This window comes from Chinchilla lanigera, unplaced genomic scaffold (genome assembly GCF_000276665.1).
Source record: "Chinchilla lanigera isolate Chin_1 unplaced genomic scaffold, ChiLan1.0 scaffold00021, whole genome shotgun sequence".
NCBI classification, from domain to species: Eukaryota; Metazoa; Chordata; class Mammalia; order Rodentia; family Chinchillidae; genus Chinchilla; species Chinchilla lanigera.
In genome coordinates, this window is record NW_004955422.1 from 26,357,063 (window position 1) to 26,373,931 (window position 16,869).

Consider the following 16,869-nt stretch of genomic DNA (forward strand, 5'->3'; position numbering starts at 1 on the left):
ACATAATGAGACCTGTCTCAAAAAAACAGCAAAAAAAGACGTTCTGGTGGGTGGGTGCCTGTCCAAGGACCGCCCCAGTGGTTTTCCACAAAGCAGCTCATTCCGCACACGCCCAGCTGAGCTGTGCCTGTCAGGTCATCTAGAACACAAGGTGTCATCTTCTCGAACCTGAGGTGTTGTCTGCGACCTGGGATGATGAGTTTCTGCACCCATCTACTCACCACTGCTGCCAGGCGTTGCGCTTCCAATCATTCTTAGGGGCTCCTGCCCAAATTGCTGAGTTCCTCGAGGCATGGATGAGTTTTGTTGATTCATTGTGCCTTAGTGTCTACTGCCTGCAGCAGGATTTGTTTGTTCTGTAACTTATATGAAGTTGGAAGGAGCGCTGATGGGGCGGCGTGGTAGGTGGAGACTGCTGTTTCTCCCAGTGCCTGCGTACCGATCTGAGGACGTGTAGGACCCCAGGGCACCCGGGCCTTTCACAGAGCTGTGTCTCTGCAGACTAAGATGGTAACGCTTATGTTCAGGATGGCCCCGCGGTCCCTACCATCGCCTGGATGCCCTGCTCTTCATTCTCTTTTTCTTGGCCTCTGCATCATGCCCACTTGTGATGAGGAGAGCATCCGTGATGGACGCATGGGAGGCAGGCGAGGGGTGTGGGCCCACAGCGGAGCCACCTCCCGGCTGCCAGAGCCCGAGGGAGGTGCGGAGGAAGAGGAGGAGGGGGAGGCGGAGGCGGAGGCCGCTCCCGCCTGTCTCCCTTGGGTGACCCTGGCCCACTGACCGCTGGGCGCCAGACCGAGCTTCCTGATTCGTCCCCACAGACTGTGGGAAGAGGTGTGCGCGGCCTGGCTGTCTCCAAGTGGCCCCCTGCCAGGGGCGAGGGGACGCGAGGAGAGAGGAGAACAGGTACACGAGAGGGATATTAGATGATGGCGCCAAGGCTTGAGCCCCAGCTCCCTGCCAGCAAACTTTACTTGGTTCTCTTACACCGATCAGAATTTCTGTCTTCTGACGGTGAGTGAAGACAAGAGTTGAATAATTCAGTTTTTGTTCTGTTTCTGGTGGTGCTGGGGATTGAACCTATGGCCTCGTTAGTGTTAGGCAAACACTTTACCTCAGTTTCTTTCACCTTAGAAAAGCGTATCTTCTCCGTGCTAGTAAATGTTTGTTACAGGAAAATCAGAAACTATAGCTAAGCAGTTTTAAAGGAGTATTTATACTCTGTCCTACTCAGGAATAGCCACAGTAAATACTTGGGTATATTTCTTTTGGGTTTTGGGTTTTTTTTTTCTTTTTGTCTTTTTTCTTTGGTATATAGTTTTACAGAAGGAAATGTTTAAATTTTTAAAGAAAATGAGCTTAAACTAATATTGTATAATTGGTTTTTTTCTCTAACAAGTAAATTGAAACTGCTTTTTGAGTCACTGTGTGACAGCATGTGTCATCATTCTTACAGTCTGCTGTATTCTGTCATACGGATTTATCATATTTAATCAGTCTGCTAGTGATGAACAGTTAGTTATGTCCACCTGTGTACTGTTACAAAAACCATATTAATGAATAGCTTTATGTAGCTGTTTTCATATATATGACTGGATATTTTCTTTTGACAAATTCCCAGAAGTGGACTTGTTGACTCACAAATTTAAGACATAAAAGTTACCCCAGTTTTTATTTCCATCAGTAAATAAAGAGTCAGTTTCCCTGCACTGCAAAAAACAGCTTGTTTCTTTATCGCTATTTCACTTTGTCTTGGCATTTCTTTTTAGAAGAGCAGCTCTAACTAGGCTGCTATCACAGTACGAATCATTCCTGTCACATAATTCGTTGAGGGCTTTGGAGCTCATTTTACCAGTCTCGGTTTTGAAGTTTTCCTCTCTTGTTTTCTCACTGGCAGCGGCCCTGCTCAGCATCCCCGGCTTCGTGGAACGGCTTTGCAAGCTGGCAACTCGGAAGGTGTCGGAGTCAGCGGGCACAGCCAGCTTCCTGCAGGAGCTGGAGGAGTGGTACACGTGGTTAGACAATGCCTTGGTTCTCGATGCCCTGATGCGGGTGGCAAATGAGGAGTCTGAACACAATCAAGGTACTTTGGGGGGGTCCCCTGAGTGGTGAGCTCTTTTGGGCCCCTGAGACATTCTTAACCTCCTTTCCAAGGAGGATTAATTTGAGATTTTTCTCAAAGTAGAATTTTCCTTAAGGCAGTCCTAGACTATGACCCTTAAGACTCTTGGTAACGCGTTAGTTGCACCCCTCCGAGTGGCTCTGAATGCAGGGAGGACTTCGTAGCAGAGCCAGAGGCATCTGTGTCCCTGGGTCAGCTGGAACCAGTAACCAGAGAATTCTTAGGAACCCAGAGAATTCTTTGTCTCCGTTTCTTTTGTCTTCTCTCTCGCCCTGTGCTGCTTTTTTCTGGTCCCCTTGGTGAGACTGGCAGCCTAGTAAGTGAGTAGATGCCCAGCCTCAGCCTCAGCTTCCCGATAAAGGACTCTGGCCAGCAGCATGCAGTCAGACTGTAGAAGCCCGGGTGCATTTGGCTTTCGTACAAGCAATGTGGTGTCTCAGTGGGAGGGATGAACTAGCTTTTTTCATCTCTTCTGGAAGTTTGGGAGTCTAAGGTCTTGGTGAGTATGGCTTCTTTCTTCAGCCCTGCTCTGTACTATATACATGGTACAGAAATTCTATCCAAAATGCTTTGGGCAGTATGATGGCTTCAGTCACTCCTGCCCCAGCTCACTTTTAAGCTGAGAAAATGAAAGGCTACTGACTCTGCTCAGAGTAGTAGCTCAGAAGTTTTGCCTAGAGGGACAGGCACTGGTGAGAATAGAATCCAAGGACGTTCATACCCAAAGGTATTTTCAAAAATACTCGAGATTTGGGTGGTAAGCAAGGAAAAATGGGCAGTAGGTTGTCTTAAGAACAAACTAGACACTAGCCAGCTGTTTCATCAAAGAACCAGGGAAAGAGACAACTGAGAAGAGCTCTGCTAAAGTCAGGAAAGACCTCATCCCCAAAACAACTCTGCTTCAGTTTATGATCCGACCTTGGAGCACCCCAGGGCACTGTACGCACCGTACGCCCAAGGGCATTATCAAAAGCACAGAGTGGAGCCTAGCATCTTGGTGTGATAGCAGAACAGGCATAGGGAAAGAGCCAGTCATCCTGCTAAAGTCTTCAGAGGAGACTGCACGTGCCTGAGATCCCGCATGAAAGGCTTCACCAGTCTACTGGAGAAACAGACTTTACTAAAGTAGGCCAGGTCAGTAAACAAATAAATAAACAATAAGCCCTAAAGAGGAGAAAGACAACCAATGTTCATAGCTATCTTAAATGTCTAGTTTTTTGTTTTTTTGAGATAGGGTCTCGCTATGTACTTCAGTCTGGCCCTGAACTTGCTATGGAGTCCAGGCCAGCCTCAGACTCACAGCAGTCCTCCTGCCTCTGCCTCCCGAGTGCTGGGGTTGTAGACGTGCACCACCATGCCTGGCCTAAATGTCTAGTTTTTAATAAAAATTACAAGGCTCAGAGAAACAGGGAAGTGTGACTCTTACATAAGAAAAAGTAGGTAACTGAGCTTGCCTGTTAGAGGTCTTAGATACGATGTTTAACAGTGACCTCAAAGCAGCCATTATAAATACTATATGGTTAAGTGTCAGGAAACTATGCTTTGATGATACTGTCTCATTAAATAGAAAACAACAGTTTAAAAAATAGGAATCTTAAGAGCTAAAGGAAAGCTCTGGAGTTAAGAGTGTAATAACAAAAATTCAAAATTCACTGGAAGGACTCAGCAGTAGATTTGAACTGCCAGGAGAAAGAATAAAAACACTGAAAGAATAGATCAATAGAAATTAAGCATTCTGAAGAACAGAAGGGATAAACAATAAAGAAACATGAATAGAACCTCAGAATGAAGCAGTATTAAGCCCACAAAAATATGCGCAGTAGTGTACAAAGGGAGGTAAGAAGAAGAAAGAAGGTGTATCCGTGTTTTACTAGAGAAACAGAAATGACACAAGATATACAAATGTACAAGAAATTACAAGATTAGGGTGGTCACCCACGGAGTTGAATGGGGAGGCAGCAGAGGGAGTCTGCAGCCTGGAGACTGAAGGATTCGGTCCAAGGTCTGGAGCTCGCTGCAGTGCCCGTGCAAGTCCATATCAGAAGGTCAAAGAGTCTGAGCTGGAAGCCAGGAGATGATGTCCAAGCTGAAGGTGAAGACTGGAGCTCCTCCAAAGAACACAATCAAGTCCATCCTTCCTCATTCCCCCTTTATATCATCCAGGGGATGAGCCGCCCTAGGGTGGGTCCTCTACACCCTAGGGTGCAGAATTACTGAGCCAACTTAGTTGATCTTGTAAATTTCTTAGGTTGACACAATCTGATCAACCATTACAGAAAGGGCAACTTTTTTTTTTTTTAAATAATGGCTGAAAACATCTTAGAGTTAATGAAAAATGTTCATGTGTACATCTGAGAAACTCAAAGAACTCTTACGTGAGATAAACTCAGTGATATCTATACCTAGACATATCACAGTAAAATTGTTAAAAGACAAAAACTTGAAGGTAGCAAGAGAAAAATGGCGTTACTGTTTCTAAGCGTATTCCAGTAAGCTGAACAGCTGACTTTTCATGAGGAATAGTGGAGGCCAGAAGACAGCGGGGTGATGTGCTCAAAGTGCTGTAAGGAAACTCACCCAGCTTGGCATAATGGTGTGCACCTGCAATCCTCACATTCAGGAGGCTGAGGCAGTAGGATCATTTAAATCTAGGAGTTTGAGACGAGACTAAGCAACGTAGCAAGACCCTCAACTCAGAAACAGAAAATGAACGAAAAAACTGTCAGCCAAGAATCTTATATTGTGCAAAATGATCTTTTAAAAGCAAAGCTGAAGCTGAGCATGGTGGCACATGCCTGTAATATCAGCACTTGGGAGGCTGAGGTAGGGAGGATCACAAGTTCAATTCCCACCTGAGCAGTTTATCAAGACCCTGTATCAAAATAAAAAATAAGAGAAGGCTAGAGATTTAGCTCAATGGTAGAGTGCTCTTAGGTTCAATCCCTAGTACTGCAAAAGGGGGAAAAAAAGGTGAAATAAGGATATTTCTAGATAAAAAGTGAGAGAATTTAGTAGGCAAATATGAGGAAATTAGTAGTGCCACATTCTGAGAAATAGCAAAGGAAATTCTTCATGTTGAAAGAGAGTGGTGCCAGGCATGGTGGTGTATACCTGTAATCCCAGCACTCAGGAGGCTGAAGCGAGAGGATTGCTGTGAGTTCGAGGCCAGCCTGAACTACACAGTGAGACCCCTGTCTCAAACAAAGAAAAAAAGATCAAGCAGGTAGCTTCACACAGTAATTTGAATGTACACACAGCAGCAGCAGCAGTAAAGGTAATTATATAAAAGATGGTACTGGTATAATGTGTATTTCTTTCCTTTCTTTTTTTCTTTTATTTTTTTGGTACCAGAAGTCAAACTCGGGACCTTGCACTTGCCAGGCAGGTGCTTGTGCCACTGAGCTGTATCCCAGCCTTCTTTCGTAACTCATCTAAAAAGCAGTTGCACAAAACTGTATGTTCATAATTTATAACATACAGAAGAATATCATGTATGTGGCAATCACTGCACAAAGAAGGTAGCGGGACCAAAGTCGCATTGGAGTAGGGGAATGACACCGGATGGTAACTTGGGTCCTGAAGAATCAGTGAAGAAAACCTAAGTGGTAAATAAGAGAGTTAACATTATAAACTCAGCCAGTAGATGCTTGCTCTTTTTTCAGCTTAACAAACATAAAATTATGTAAAATAATAATTACAACAGTATATTACATAACAGTGTGTTGTTGAGTTTTTAATATGGGTAGTCATAGTATGCATAACAATTTTAGCACACCAAGGAAAAAAGAAAATAAAGTGATGTAGGCACTCTGGAATTAAGGTGGTGTAAATCTAATAAAGATTTTAAGATGTATCTGATAAGCCCTAGAGCAGCTGCTAAAAAGGTAAACTTAAAACATGTCATTAAAGGAACTCTAATGATATACTAGAAAATATTTACTTAATATAATAGAAGCATTAAGGGACAGCCAGAAACTGAGTGTGGTGGTGCACACCCACAATCCCAGCACTCAGGGAGGCTGAGGGAGGAGGATCACATGTTTGAGCCCAGCCTGGGTGGTTCAGCATAACCCTGTCAAAATAAAAAATGAAAAGTCGGGCTGGGGATTTAGCTCAGCGGCAAAGCGCCTGCCTGGCAAGTGCAAGGTCGTGAGTTCGGTTCCCGGTACCGGAGAAAAACCAAAAAAAAAGACAAAAAAAAAAAAAAAAAAGAAAAGTCTAGGGGTGTAACTCAGTACAAAGGCCTGCATTCAGTCCCCAAAATGTTGGGAGGAAAAGGGGCAGAGAAATAAAAAATCTGTATGAGGCATATAGAAAGGAAAATGGCAGAAGTAAATGGATCATTATCAATAAAAATGTGAAATATGAATGTTTGAATAATTTATTCAAAGGACAGATTTTAATATTGGGTTAAAAATACAAGATCCAGTTATATGCAGGCTATGGGAGATATACTTTGGATTCATAGATATAGAGAGTTTGAAAGTAAAGGACAGAAAACATGTATCATGCAGACAGTGTGCATAAGAAAGCTGGAGTGGCTGTACTAAAAGAGACTTCAGTATAAAAACTGTTGTTTGGGGCTGGGGGTCTAGCTCAGTGGTACAGCACCTGCCTGGCAAGCGTGAGGTTTTCGAGTTCAGTTCCTGGTACCACAAAGAAAAGGTGTTGCAGAGGTAAAGAGGGGTATTTTTTAATAATGAAAGGGTGACTACATCAAGAATATATAAAGGTTTTAAAAATATAAGCATCTAATAGCAGAACCAAAAATATATTAAAAGGTTTTTTTGTTGTTTTGGTTTTTTTGAGACAGGGTCTCACTATGCATTTCAGGCTGGCCTGAAACTTGCAGCGATCCTCCTGCCTCAGTCTCCCAAGTGCTGGGATTACAGGCTTGTGCCACTCTGCTTCTCAGTCATGCTTCATTCAGCACCCCAGTCATCTTGCAGGGTTAGAGTTTATGTTAGTGTTAGACCCGAATAAATGGAGTTCTTATGTCATAACACCCTACAGAAGTCACACTTGCCTGAGTATACGTGATAACCACCTGTGTACTTCCTCGTTCTTCTGGGCTTTGCATAAGGCCTCTAGGGGCTTGAAAGGACGGTTTTATTTACTTTCTCATTGCTGAGACACAACACCTGACACCCACAATTTAAAAGAGGAAAACTTTATTTTGGCTCACAGTTTATAGACATTCCAGTCCATAGTCAGCTGGCTCCAAAGCAGGGTGGAGTGGCGGAGAAGGAGCTCAAGGTGCGGTAGCAGAAGGGAGGAGGGAGGGACAGACCCTCCGGGCCACACCCCCAGTGGCCCACCTCCCCCGACCAGGCTTCACCTCCCCACCTCACATTTAGCTGTAAACTCATCAGTGGACTAATCCACTAGTGTGTATCGTGCCCTACGATCAAGTCCCCCCAAAGCCCCACCATGACCCTCCGGCCTGAGCTACACAGTGAGTTCAAGGCCAGCCTACATTACAAAGCGTGACCCTGTCTCAAATAAATAAATAAATTATACACACACACACACACACACACACACACACACACACACATATATGGCTTAATGATAACTGAGGCTTCCTAAGAATCTAGTGCTGGGCTTAACTTGCATTCCATTCGGTCCTCACGGTACCCAGCTGTCTGCAATAGCACACAGCAGTCTAAGGCCGCTTGAGGAAGTGACTTGCCCAGAATCAAGCAGGCAGCAAGTCATAGTTCTGGAGGCAGCTGTCTTTATTACTTGGTTCCCCTACCTTCTAAAATGTAGACTCCAGTGTGACCTGCATGACCCACAGAGGATTTTTTAAACTGAGTATTAAATAAGATAGGTACCTAAAGCTCAGCACACTGACCTGTGTTGTGTCCCACACATACTACTTATCTGCTGCCGTTAGGAAAAATGAGATTGAGTAAAAAAAAAAAAAAAGATGCTGTAATGTTCACCGGAACCTCTGTTACCAGTTGTGATGTTCACGCTGCTTTAGAAAGTCAGACATTATAAAATTGCAGATGTTTCTTTATTGAAAACATGGAGTCTTCAGAAAGAGTTCCTCTCCACAGTCAGTGGTGTCTCGTGGAAGCCAGATAGGACTCAGGCCTCAGAGTCACTGGTGAGCTGGAGAGTCTCACAGTTTGCTCAGACGTCTGTCTGTGTGTCTGTCGGCTCTTTTGGAGGCTCTGGTCAGTGGCAGGGGAGCGTGGGGGAAGAGTGAACTGTGCTACTGCACTGGTGTGTCCAAGTATTTTAGTTTACACTAAGGTCAATGAGACAGAACAGGGCCGCAGAGTCCATTCTTGAAGACCAGGTGTTGTCGGGCAGACCCTTTGGAAACAGCTCGCACAAAGATTTGGATGAGACAAGCCAAAAATGGTGCGAAAAGTTTACTCGAAAAGTGAGGTCTAGCCTGGTGTAATGGTGCATGCCTGTAATCCCAACCTTCGGGAGACTGAGGCAGGAGTATCCTTGCAAGTTCGAGACCAGCCTAGGCTACACAGTGAGCTCAAGGCCAGCCTGAACTGCATAATGAGACCCTGTCTCAAAAAGAGAAAAAAAAGAAAATAGAAAACTGAGGTGTGAAGGGGTAAGGGAAGAAGTAGCTCTCCGGAGCGAACTCGGACCAAACAAAGAAAGGGAAATACAGAAGCAAAAATAGAAGTTCGCTGTGTCCAGCGGAGACGGAGTGGCTACCGTGGGGAGTTGGCGGCACTGGGTCTCTCCCGGGAGCCCAAGAAGCCCTGCGAGGAGTCCCGGGGGTGACCTGACGGGGCCGGGACCCTGTCATTCACCGGCCCTGCTCGTTTCCCCCGGGTGGCCACGCCCCAGCTCCTGTGTTTTAAGCTCCCTGGCTCCGGGGTGTGAGGCACTTTGTGACTCTATCTCTGCTGCGGGCTCGCCCCGTCTCAGGGCTCCGCGGCCCCCAGTCTCCGGAGAGTGGGCCTGAGGGCTGACCACATTTCCTCACCGCAGGCACTCACCCGTCTCCCGGGGCTGTGTCAGCCTCCACTGTGTTCCCCGCTGCAGGCGCTTCTGAGGAGAACGGGCTGCCGCACACTTCTGCCAGGACCCAGCTGCCCCAGTCCATGAAGATTATGCACGAGATCATGTACAAACTGGAAGTGCTCTACGTGCTCTGCGTGCTGCTCATGGGCCGGCAGCGGAACCAGGTGGGTGTCTCCCCAGCCCCCGGAACGGGGCGCCAGGAGCTGAGGCTGCCTCCTCGCGGCGAACTGGGCGCGTCTTCCTCGGCCCTTCTCTGTATGGCGCTCTACCAGGAACGCGTGTTAGTTGTTTTCCTTTTTGTAGGAAACCAGGCTGATTTCAGAGTTTGGAGTCTGCCTGCTGTCATTGGCCGTGGGCAGCATCTCTGGACAGCATTGGTGCACAGGCCAGGAGAGCGTCTTCCCTCGGTGACTCGAGGCGTAAAGACGCCTGTCCCTGCACTGAAAGAGTTGCCGACCTCGTGCGATGTGGCTCAGGGTAGTGGATCAGAGCCTGCATCCGTGGCCACCTAGCACCCGGGGCAGGCAGGGGAGAGGCGCGAGGTCCCTCAGCCTATGGTGAGAGAAACAGGACTCAGCAACTCGGAGGCTGTGAGCAGGAGCCCTGTCCTGTTGCGTCCCTGTCACTGTGTGGGGAAGGAGGGACTTCCGGGTAGCGGCGGAGCTCTGCAGCCCCCCCCCCACCCCACCCCACCCCCGTGCCCCTTTTGGAGTCGGACTCCTGCCTTGGCGCAGCTCCAGATGACAGATGAGGTACCCGGCCCAGCTCCCCACAATGAGTGCAGTCGTTGTGGACTGCAGACGTGCTAATAAGAATGGAAAACATTTCAGTGTGGGTGTATTTAACACTGAACTGCACACTCAAAAATGGTGAAGATGGTCAATTTTGTTCTATTATAAATAAAATTTAAATTGAAAAAAAGTACAATTTTAGAGAGGGTCGCCAGGGAAAAGACTCGCGGAAAAGATTCCTTTTGGAGTAGCAGTGGCCTGAGGAGAATGAGGGAGCCCTGAGGCAGTGGCCAGCAAGGGGGTGACGCCCTGAGGGAAGCGCCTGGCGTGGAACCCAGAGGGAGCGCTGAGGGGGTCACAGGCGTTTAAAAGCCAGCCTTACTCTGAATGAGACAAGCTGGCTGCCTCTGGCTGTCGTGTGAGAGTAGAAACAGCAAGGAGACGTGAGCCAGGAGACCCCTTTGGGACCCTTGTGACCGAGCTGAGCGATTGTGGCTGTGACCAAGCAGAAGGGGGCGTTGCGGGGTGGTTGTAGTCGGGATTTATCCTGAAGATGGAGAAGACAGTCTGCTGGTGACCTGAAGTGAACTTAAGAGAAAGGAGTTCAGGTGACCCCCAGGCTTTCGGCCTGAGCGAGTGGGTGGGTGAATGTGCCGTTCACTGAGATGTGCAGCAGAGGGACGGGTTTAGGAGGAAGACGCGGAGTTCGGCTTTGAACAAGGTAGGTGTGAAGTGTCCCTTAGACTCGGGGGTGGTGTGACCTGCAGTCGGTGTTGTGGAGCGGACAGGGCTGGAGGAGCAACTGCTAGAGTCCTCGGCCTATGGTCGGCTTGGGAACCCGGGACACTGGCAGATCTGCCCGCACCCCAATGCAGTGCTCCTTCCTTCCGCGTTGGATACGTCTGTTATTTGAAAAACGTGTGACAGCTTACAGGTGTTGGGTGCTTTTGCTCTTCTTGAGGCACTTTCAGTTATTTATATTTGAGGCACTTGCAGTTATATATGAATTTTCAGATATTTGCCAAGTAGCGCAGCAGGTGGAGACCCCTCTCCTGCACGGGTGCTTGAGAGAAGCAGGGAGTAAAATGGGCCGTGATCTAGTGCCCAGGCACTGGGAGAGCCCAGATGTGAGTGCCAGGGCCCTGCGGCCTTTGCTCCCTCACCGCTGTCCCTGGCCCCTAAGCCTTCCTGTGCAAGGTGCTCTGAGTTACCGTGGCCTCCAGGAAAACTACACCGTCAGGGTCCCTTGGGAGGGGCCTGTGAGTGCCCTTGGAGTCCTGCCTCACTGAACACCACATTCTTGTCTGCACAGTCAGCATTTGCCGAGCTCCACCTCTGTGCCTGGCACTGTGGGACGTGGATTCACGGATCCTGCCTATATGGGTAGCAAGGGAAGGGTTTCCTTGGCTGGGGTGGCCCTCTTGTCAGTGCGCAGTTGGGCTACCTAAGCAGCAGTCTCGGCCAAATTGAAATCACAAGACTGAAAGCATTTCTCAGATGCTGTCAGTTTGACCCCTGTGGTATTCCGAAGATAATATAACAGCAGTTGCTCCATAGGCTAGGCAGTGCCAGTTTGCCTGCCCACCAGGAGAATGTGCCTGGCGCCCAAGTTGTCAAATTGATGCTGAAGTCAGGAGAAACCTTGTGTTCTTTGTCCAGCTAAAAAAGTGAAAAATCAGTTGGGAATTGTGTTTCTCCTAACATGTAAGTGAGGTTGAGCCTTTTCATACATTGAAGAAAATCTTTTCTATCTGCCTGTCCTGTGTGTGTGTGTGTGTGTGTGTGTGTGTGTGTGTGTGTGTGTATTGGGGGGTTGGTCTTCTTGTCTAGAGAGTTTTAGGACTCCTTAAAGCGGACAGTTGCCCTACTGTGCAGAGTTGCCGGTGTATACTCTGCATTTATCATGTTTAACTTGTGACTTTGCTGATTGTGTTTTGCCATACGCAGTGTTAAAAGCATTGTGGTTGAAATCAACAGTCTTCTTTCTTGGCTTCCAGGTTTAGTATCATCTTTTAGAAAGGCTTTCCTACTCTTAGGTCATTCATTAAAAAGTTTTCACATAGATTTTTCTAGGGTAATTAGAGTTTCATTTTTTAATATTTATACCTCCCATTAAAATATATCCTCAGGTGTAAGATGCATTTTCATCTTAATGACATGACAAGGAAAACATCAGGGACTTGCTGAAGGTTCCAGAGCTCTAGCAAGGTGCCGCTAAGAGTAAACCCAGGACTATCTGCATCCAAAGCCATGCTCTTGAGATAGGTCCTTTCACGCAGTACGATTTGCAGGACTCTTGCCAGCAGTGATGGGCAAAGTTAAAAGACATGTTTGTGTGGGGGCAAGGTGTGTGTGGTTGTTTTCTTCAAACTTCAGCACCCCGGACTCACTGTCGCTTTCTTCATCCTGAGGATCGTTATTGTCTGGGGGAGCAGGAGGTGCTGGATCTTGAAAGCACATTTTCCTTAATGCTTTTCCCTCCCCACCCCATCCAGGTTCACAGAATGATTGCAGAGTTTAAGCTGATCCCTGGACTCAATAATTTGTTTGACAAGCTAATTTGGAGAAAACATTCAGCATCTGCCCTCGTCCTCCATGGTCACAACCAAAACTGTGACTGTAGCCCGGTAAGCAAGGGACCCAAGGGGCACATGAGACTTGCACTGCTGGTAGTTGTTTGAAGCCCCGCTGCTGATCCTCTGACCCCTGTCCCCAGGGAGTAGAGCAGAGACTGAAAGTCACACTGTGCCCCCACTGATGGACCCTAACTTAGGGCAGATGGGCACCGACACCTCCATCCTTATGGAAATACTTCTTTTTTTGGTACTGAAGAGTGAGAACCTAGGGCTTTCATACTGAGCTACATACCAAGCCCAATTTTATTTTTTACTTTGAGACAGTAGGTTGCCTAGGTTGGGCTCCAACTTGCCATCCTCCTGCCTGAGGCCCTCCAGCCAGCTCCGCTCGCTCCTCTGGAGTGGGGCTGTCATGCCCCTCCAGGCAGAGCCGCCCCCCACCGGGTCTTGGCTTGTTTGATGTGCCATTCTCTGATCACTGGCTTTGCCACTAGGCATCACCAGTTGCCTGGACACTGGGGGTGCTCTGGACTTCGGAGGCCCAGGACTCCCCCGACCCGTGTTTCTCACAGTCCCTTAGAGCACTGAGCTGGGAGTCAGAAGGCCTTTGTGCCACTCAGCTTATTGTGAGAGCTTGAGGGAGTCATGGGGTCTGTGCCTCTGTTTTCTTGTAAAAGGAAGACCATGCTTGCATGCCTGCGGCTCTCCAGCTGGCGGCCCACCCAGCAACACGGGAGCCACAGTGCGCTGGGACCCAGAGGTGCTGTGTCGTGGGGCCTCAGGGCCCGATGCATGGGATCCCCAGACTTCTGTGTCCCCCAGTGCCTTGGCACCCTGTTCACCTTCGGTGGGGATGGGCCCCAGAGCCTTCGCGTTGAGCTACCTCCGCAGCCCTGAAATTTTTAATTTTGAGACAAGGTCTTGGGAAGTTGCCCAGGCTGGGCTCAAACTTACCCTGCTCCTGTCTCAGCCCCGCAGAGTGCTGGAATTATAGGCACGCACCACTACTCATGGCTGAATTTTTAATTTCAAGTGAATATATTGTACACTTTTAGACATTCTGACTTTTCCACATGCGTGGTCTCTGTTCATCGTGTGACTCTCCTGTCTTTCTCTTCAGTTGCATGTTACTTGAATCATTTGCATTTATCATCTCGGGGCCTTTCTTGTGCTTGGGCCATCAGCCCTGCAAGCTGAGGTGTTGCCTCTTGTTTTGTAGCATTTGTGGAGAGGTCACCTTCAGTAGGGCTTGCTCTCCCAGGGAAACAGCGCGGCCTCAGTCCTGAAAGTATATCTACAGCGCACCGTTTGTGTCTGGCAGGGACTTCAGGGGCTGCATCTGTCCCATGATCAGCTCCCGCGTTTAGTTTCTTGGCCCTGCCCTCTGCCCTTATGGGTGTGAGTTTTCCCTCTCCTAGGAAGGTGTGAGTGTGGAGCGTGGAGCCCAAGGGCTGATGCCCAGGTATCTGAGCGCAGTGTGCGGAGGACGGGGCGCTAGTCACAGCTGGTCTGGAGTTCTAATGCCAGCTGTGCACCGGGCATAACCAGACTTCTCTGACAGCTCTCTGGAACATGGGTCAGGTCTGTGCACAGAGCTGGGGTCGTGTGCGCTCACCACAGCGCGTTAGAACTCCAGCCCAGCTGTGACTAGCGCCCCGTCCTCCGCACACTGCGCTCAGATACCAGCCCTTGGGCTCCACACTCCACGCTCACACCTTCGCTTCTGGTGCCTCCAGATTCCTTTTCAGTTTAGGAACATAGCCTCACAATTAAAAGAATTCAGGTGATTTTTTTTTTTTAAACCCAATAAGCTAGGATGTTTGTAGCAGGAAGAGTCCACATTCATTTCATTTGCCATTGGCCAGATGTGGAGGTCTGATCAGATGATTTTATAACTAAAGAAAAGCCCTTGTGGTGCATGAGGACAGAGGTTCAAAGAAGCAGAGCAATGCGTCTGGTTCTCAAGAGCCTCAGCCTTGCCTTATTTAGAATCCCTGTGACTCTGGCTTTAACATGTGTTCTAGGACATCACCTTGAAGATCCAGTTTCTGAGGCTTCTTCAGAGTTTCAGCGACCACCACGAGTAAGTACGTGTGCACCCCACAGGGGGCGCTGTCCCCGCCCTTCCTTGGAATCATCTGCCCGCGGAGCCTCACACGGGCAGAGTTGGCCGGCTGGACACATGCAGGGCTTTCCCCTCCACAAGACGTGCTCTCCCATTTTTCTTGAGATACTCAGCCCTCTTATTTTTTTTATTTTTCCGTCTTTGATGGAGAACATAGAGGGACATGGTTCTGTGCTGTAAGGGAAACAGTGTAAGGAAGGGGAATAGTATCTGACCCTTGACCTTCGGAAGAGCAGGCTGCCGCTCTGGTCTGGAAACGAGGGCCCAGGCCCACTGTTGCAGAGCTGCTGATCTGCGCACCCTGCTCCCCAAAGAAAGGCAGAAATGAAGATTTATAGGAAAGGTGCTGGTTTGGTTGGTTTGGTTTTGCAGTACAGAGGGATCGAGTTCTGATTTTTAAGTGTTTAAATTCTTTGAGAACAGTGTATGAGCAAACAGAACATACTTGAAAGCAAATGTAGCCCAGGGGATTAAACTTGCTCTCCTCTGTCGCTGGCCCCTGTGAGGGCTTCTCTGGCTCAAGGCACCGAAGTTGTAAAAGTGCAGTGGGTTCTTGTGACTTGAGAGAGTGAGTCCTTAGCTTCCGTCTGACTCTCAAATCAGCACTTCTGTGTGCCGAGCTGGGCTCAGTGGTGACTAAGGGTGGCCACAGCCCCTGCCATCATAGAGGGTGCAGCGGGGGAAGGAGGTTGCACATTGCTCAGTGTCCCGGGGGATGGCTGCGTGGAAACAGTGGGTGTAGTGTCTGGGAGGGAACAAGCGTGGTTCGGTGAGAGGAGTCGGCCAAGGTCCTGACAGCCAGTGGTGCCCGGCGGACTCTTCCTTGCAGAAGTAACTTGACAGCTGAGGCTGGAAGGGTCCCTAGTGGTAAATGCAGTGAAAAGGCAGAGGAGGAGGTGAGTGTTGTAGCCAGAACCCATGCAGAAGCCCCTGCAGGAGGGAGTATGGTGTGGTGTGGTCTGGTACGGTGTGGTGTGATCCGGAAAACCAGGACGGCCAGGTGGGTAAGGGATGGGGGCACGACTCAGCCACAGCTCAGGCGTGGTCTGTGACTGTGGGGCTAGTTCACAGACTTAGATGTTAATGTTCCAAAGCAGTAGGAAGCAGAGGAGGCATAGAGATGCTAAGGTCCTGGGTTTCTTCCTGCAGAATGAGTGCAGGGGTGCCAGGGCCCGGGAGGAGCATGCCTGGAGGACTCCCAGCTTCTCTCTCCGCAGGAAGAGCGTGGGGACTCCCTGCACTGGCGCAGTGTTGACCAGCAGCCCCAGCTCCTGTCCTTTAACCCCACCCCATCCGGTTTGTTTCAGGAACAAGTACCTGCTCCTCAACAATCAGGAGCTGAATGAACTCAGCGCCATCTCCCTCAAGGCCAACATCCCCGAAGTGGAAGCCGTCCTCAACACTGACAGGTGAGCCAGGGCGGCGGGCAACTGTGCCCTCACCACCCCGCCCCCGCCTGCGTGCTCCCGGCTCTCAGATGGGCGCGCAGGGCTTGCACGCTTGCCCTTGGCCCACAGAGCTGTGACGTCCTAGAGGGCTCGGTGTGCCCCGTGCCAGGTGCTTACGTGCTCTCCATCAGCAGCCCTAGATGGAGAGAAGTACCATCGCCACCTCTTCTGCCAGGTGAGGGGGCAGAGAGAGGCTCCCAGCGGTCTCTTGCTAGAGGCTGTCTGCTCTGTGCCTCCCCTTGTCACATGTGGCTGCTGTGCTCCTTTTCTGCCCAGCGGCAGCTGTGCCAAACAAAGCAAACAGAAGCCGGCCCTGTCCCCCGGCAGGGGTTCGGTCTTGTTACCTGGCTGTGTTTGCCTTGTCCTCTGGAGACGGTGGTGAGTGGACAGGTTCACAGGCACCAGAACAGGATGGAGCTTACCCGGCAACCAGGCTGTAACTGCCTAGCATCTTTCTCAAGGCGGCAGAACCCCGTTCAGATGAAATTGGATGTGGCCCTGCCCTGATGCAAGATAAAAAGCAGAGCCGTTAGCTAGTTGTGGTGGTGCACACCCATCACCCCAGCACTCTGGGAGCAGAGGCAGGAGTTGTTCAAATTCTGGAGCCCATCCCAGGCAATTTCGCGAGATAGTAAGCCCCCGTCTCAAAATAAAAACTTTTTAAAAGTACTGGGGGTGCAACTTAGTGCAGAGGTCACTACCACTCCCCAAATATATATACATATGTATGTATGTATGTATGGCGAGAGAGAAAGGATGCTGCTTTGAAGAGATTTTGATGAGGGCCTAGAACCCAGCCTGGCCATCTTCTTACCCCCATGACAGTGTGTTTTGGTTACTTTTCTCTTATTGCTGAGAT

General features: G+C 49.0%; 1 protein-coding gene across 2 annotated transcripts in view; it reads left to right on the forward strand.

Moving 5' to 3' along the window:
- The window catches only part of Trpc4ap (transient receptor potential cation channel, subfamily C, member 4 associated protein), an 81,528-nt gene that overhangs the window by 55,126 nt on the left and 9,533 nt on the right, over positions 1 to 16,869 (forward strand). Inside the window, exons 8-12 of one of the 2 annotated variants that reach the window (XM_005384808.2) lie at positions 1,901 to 2,086; positions 9,128 to 9,294; positions 12,357 to 12,488; positions 14,462 to 14,520; positions 15,870 to 15,971. In XM_005384808.2, coding sequence (XP_005384865.1) covers positions 1,901 to 2,086; positions 9,128 to 9,294; positions 12,357 to 12,488; positions 14,462 to 14,520; positions 15,870 to 15,971 — 646 coding nt within the window. The remainder of the gene's footprint in view (positions 1 to 1,900; positions 2,087 to 9,127; positions 9,295 to 12,356; positions 12,489 to 14,461; positions 14,521 to 15,869; positions 15,972 to 16,869) is intronic. The other variant, XM_005384809.2, reaches the window with a different exon arrangement.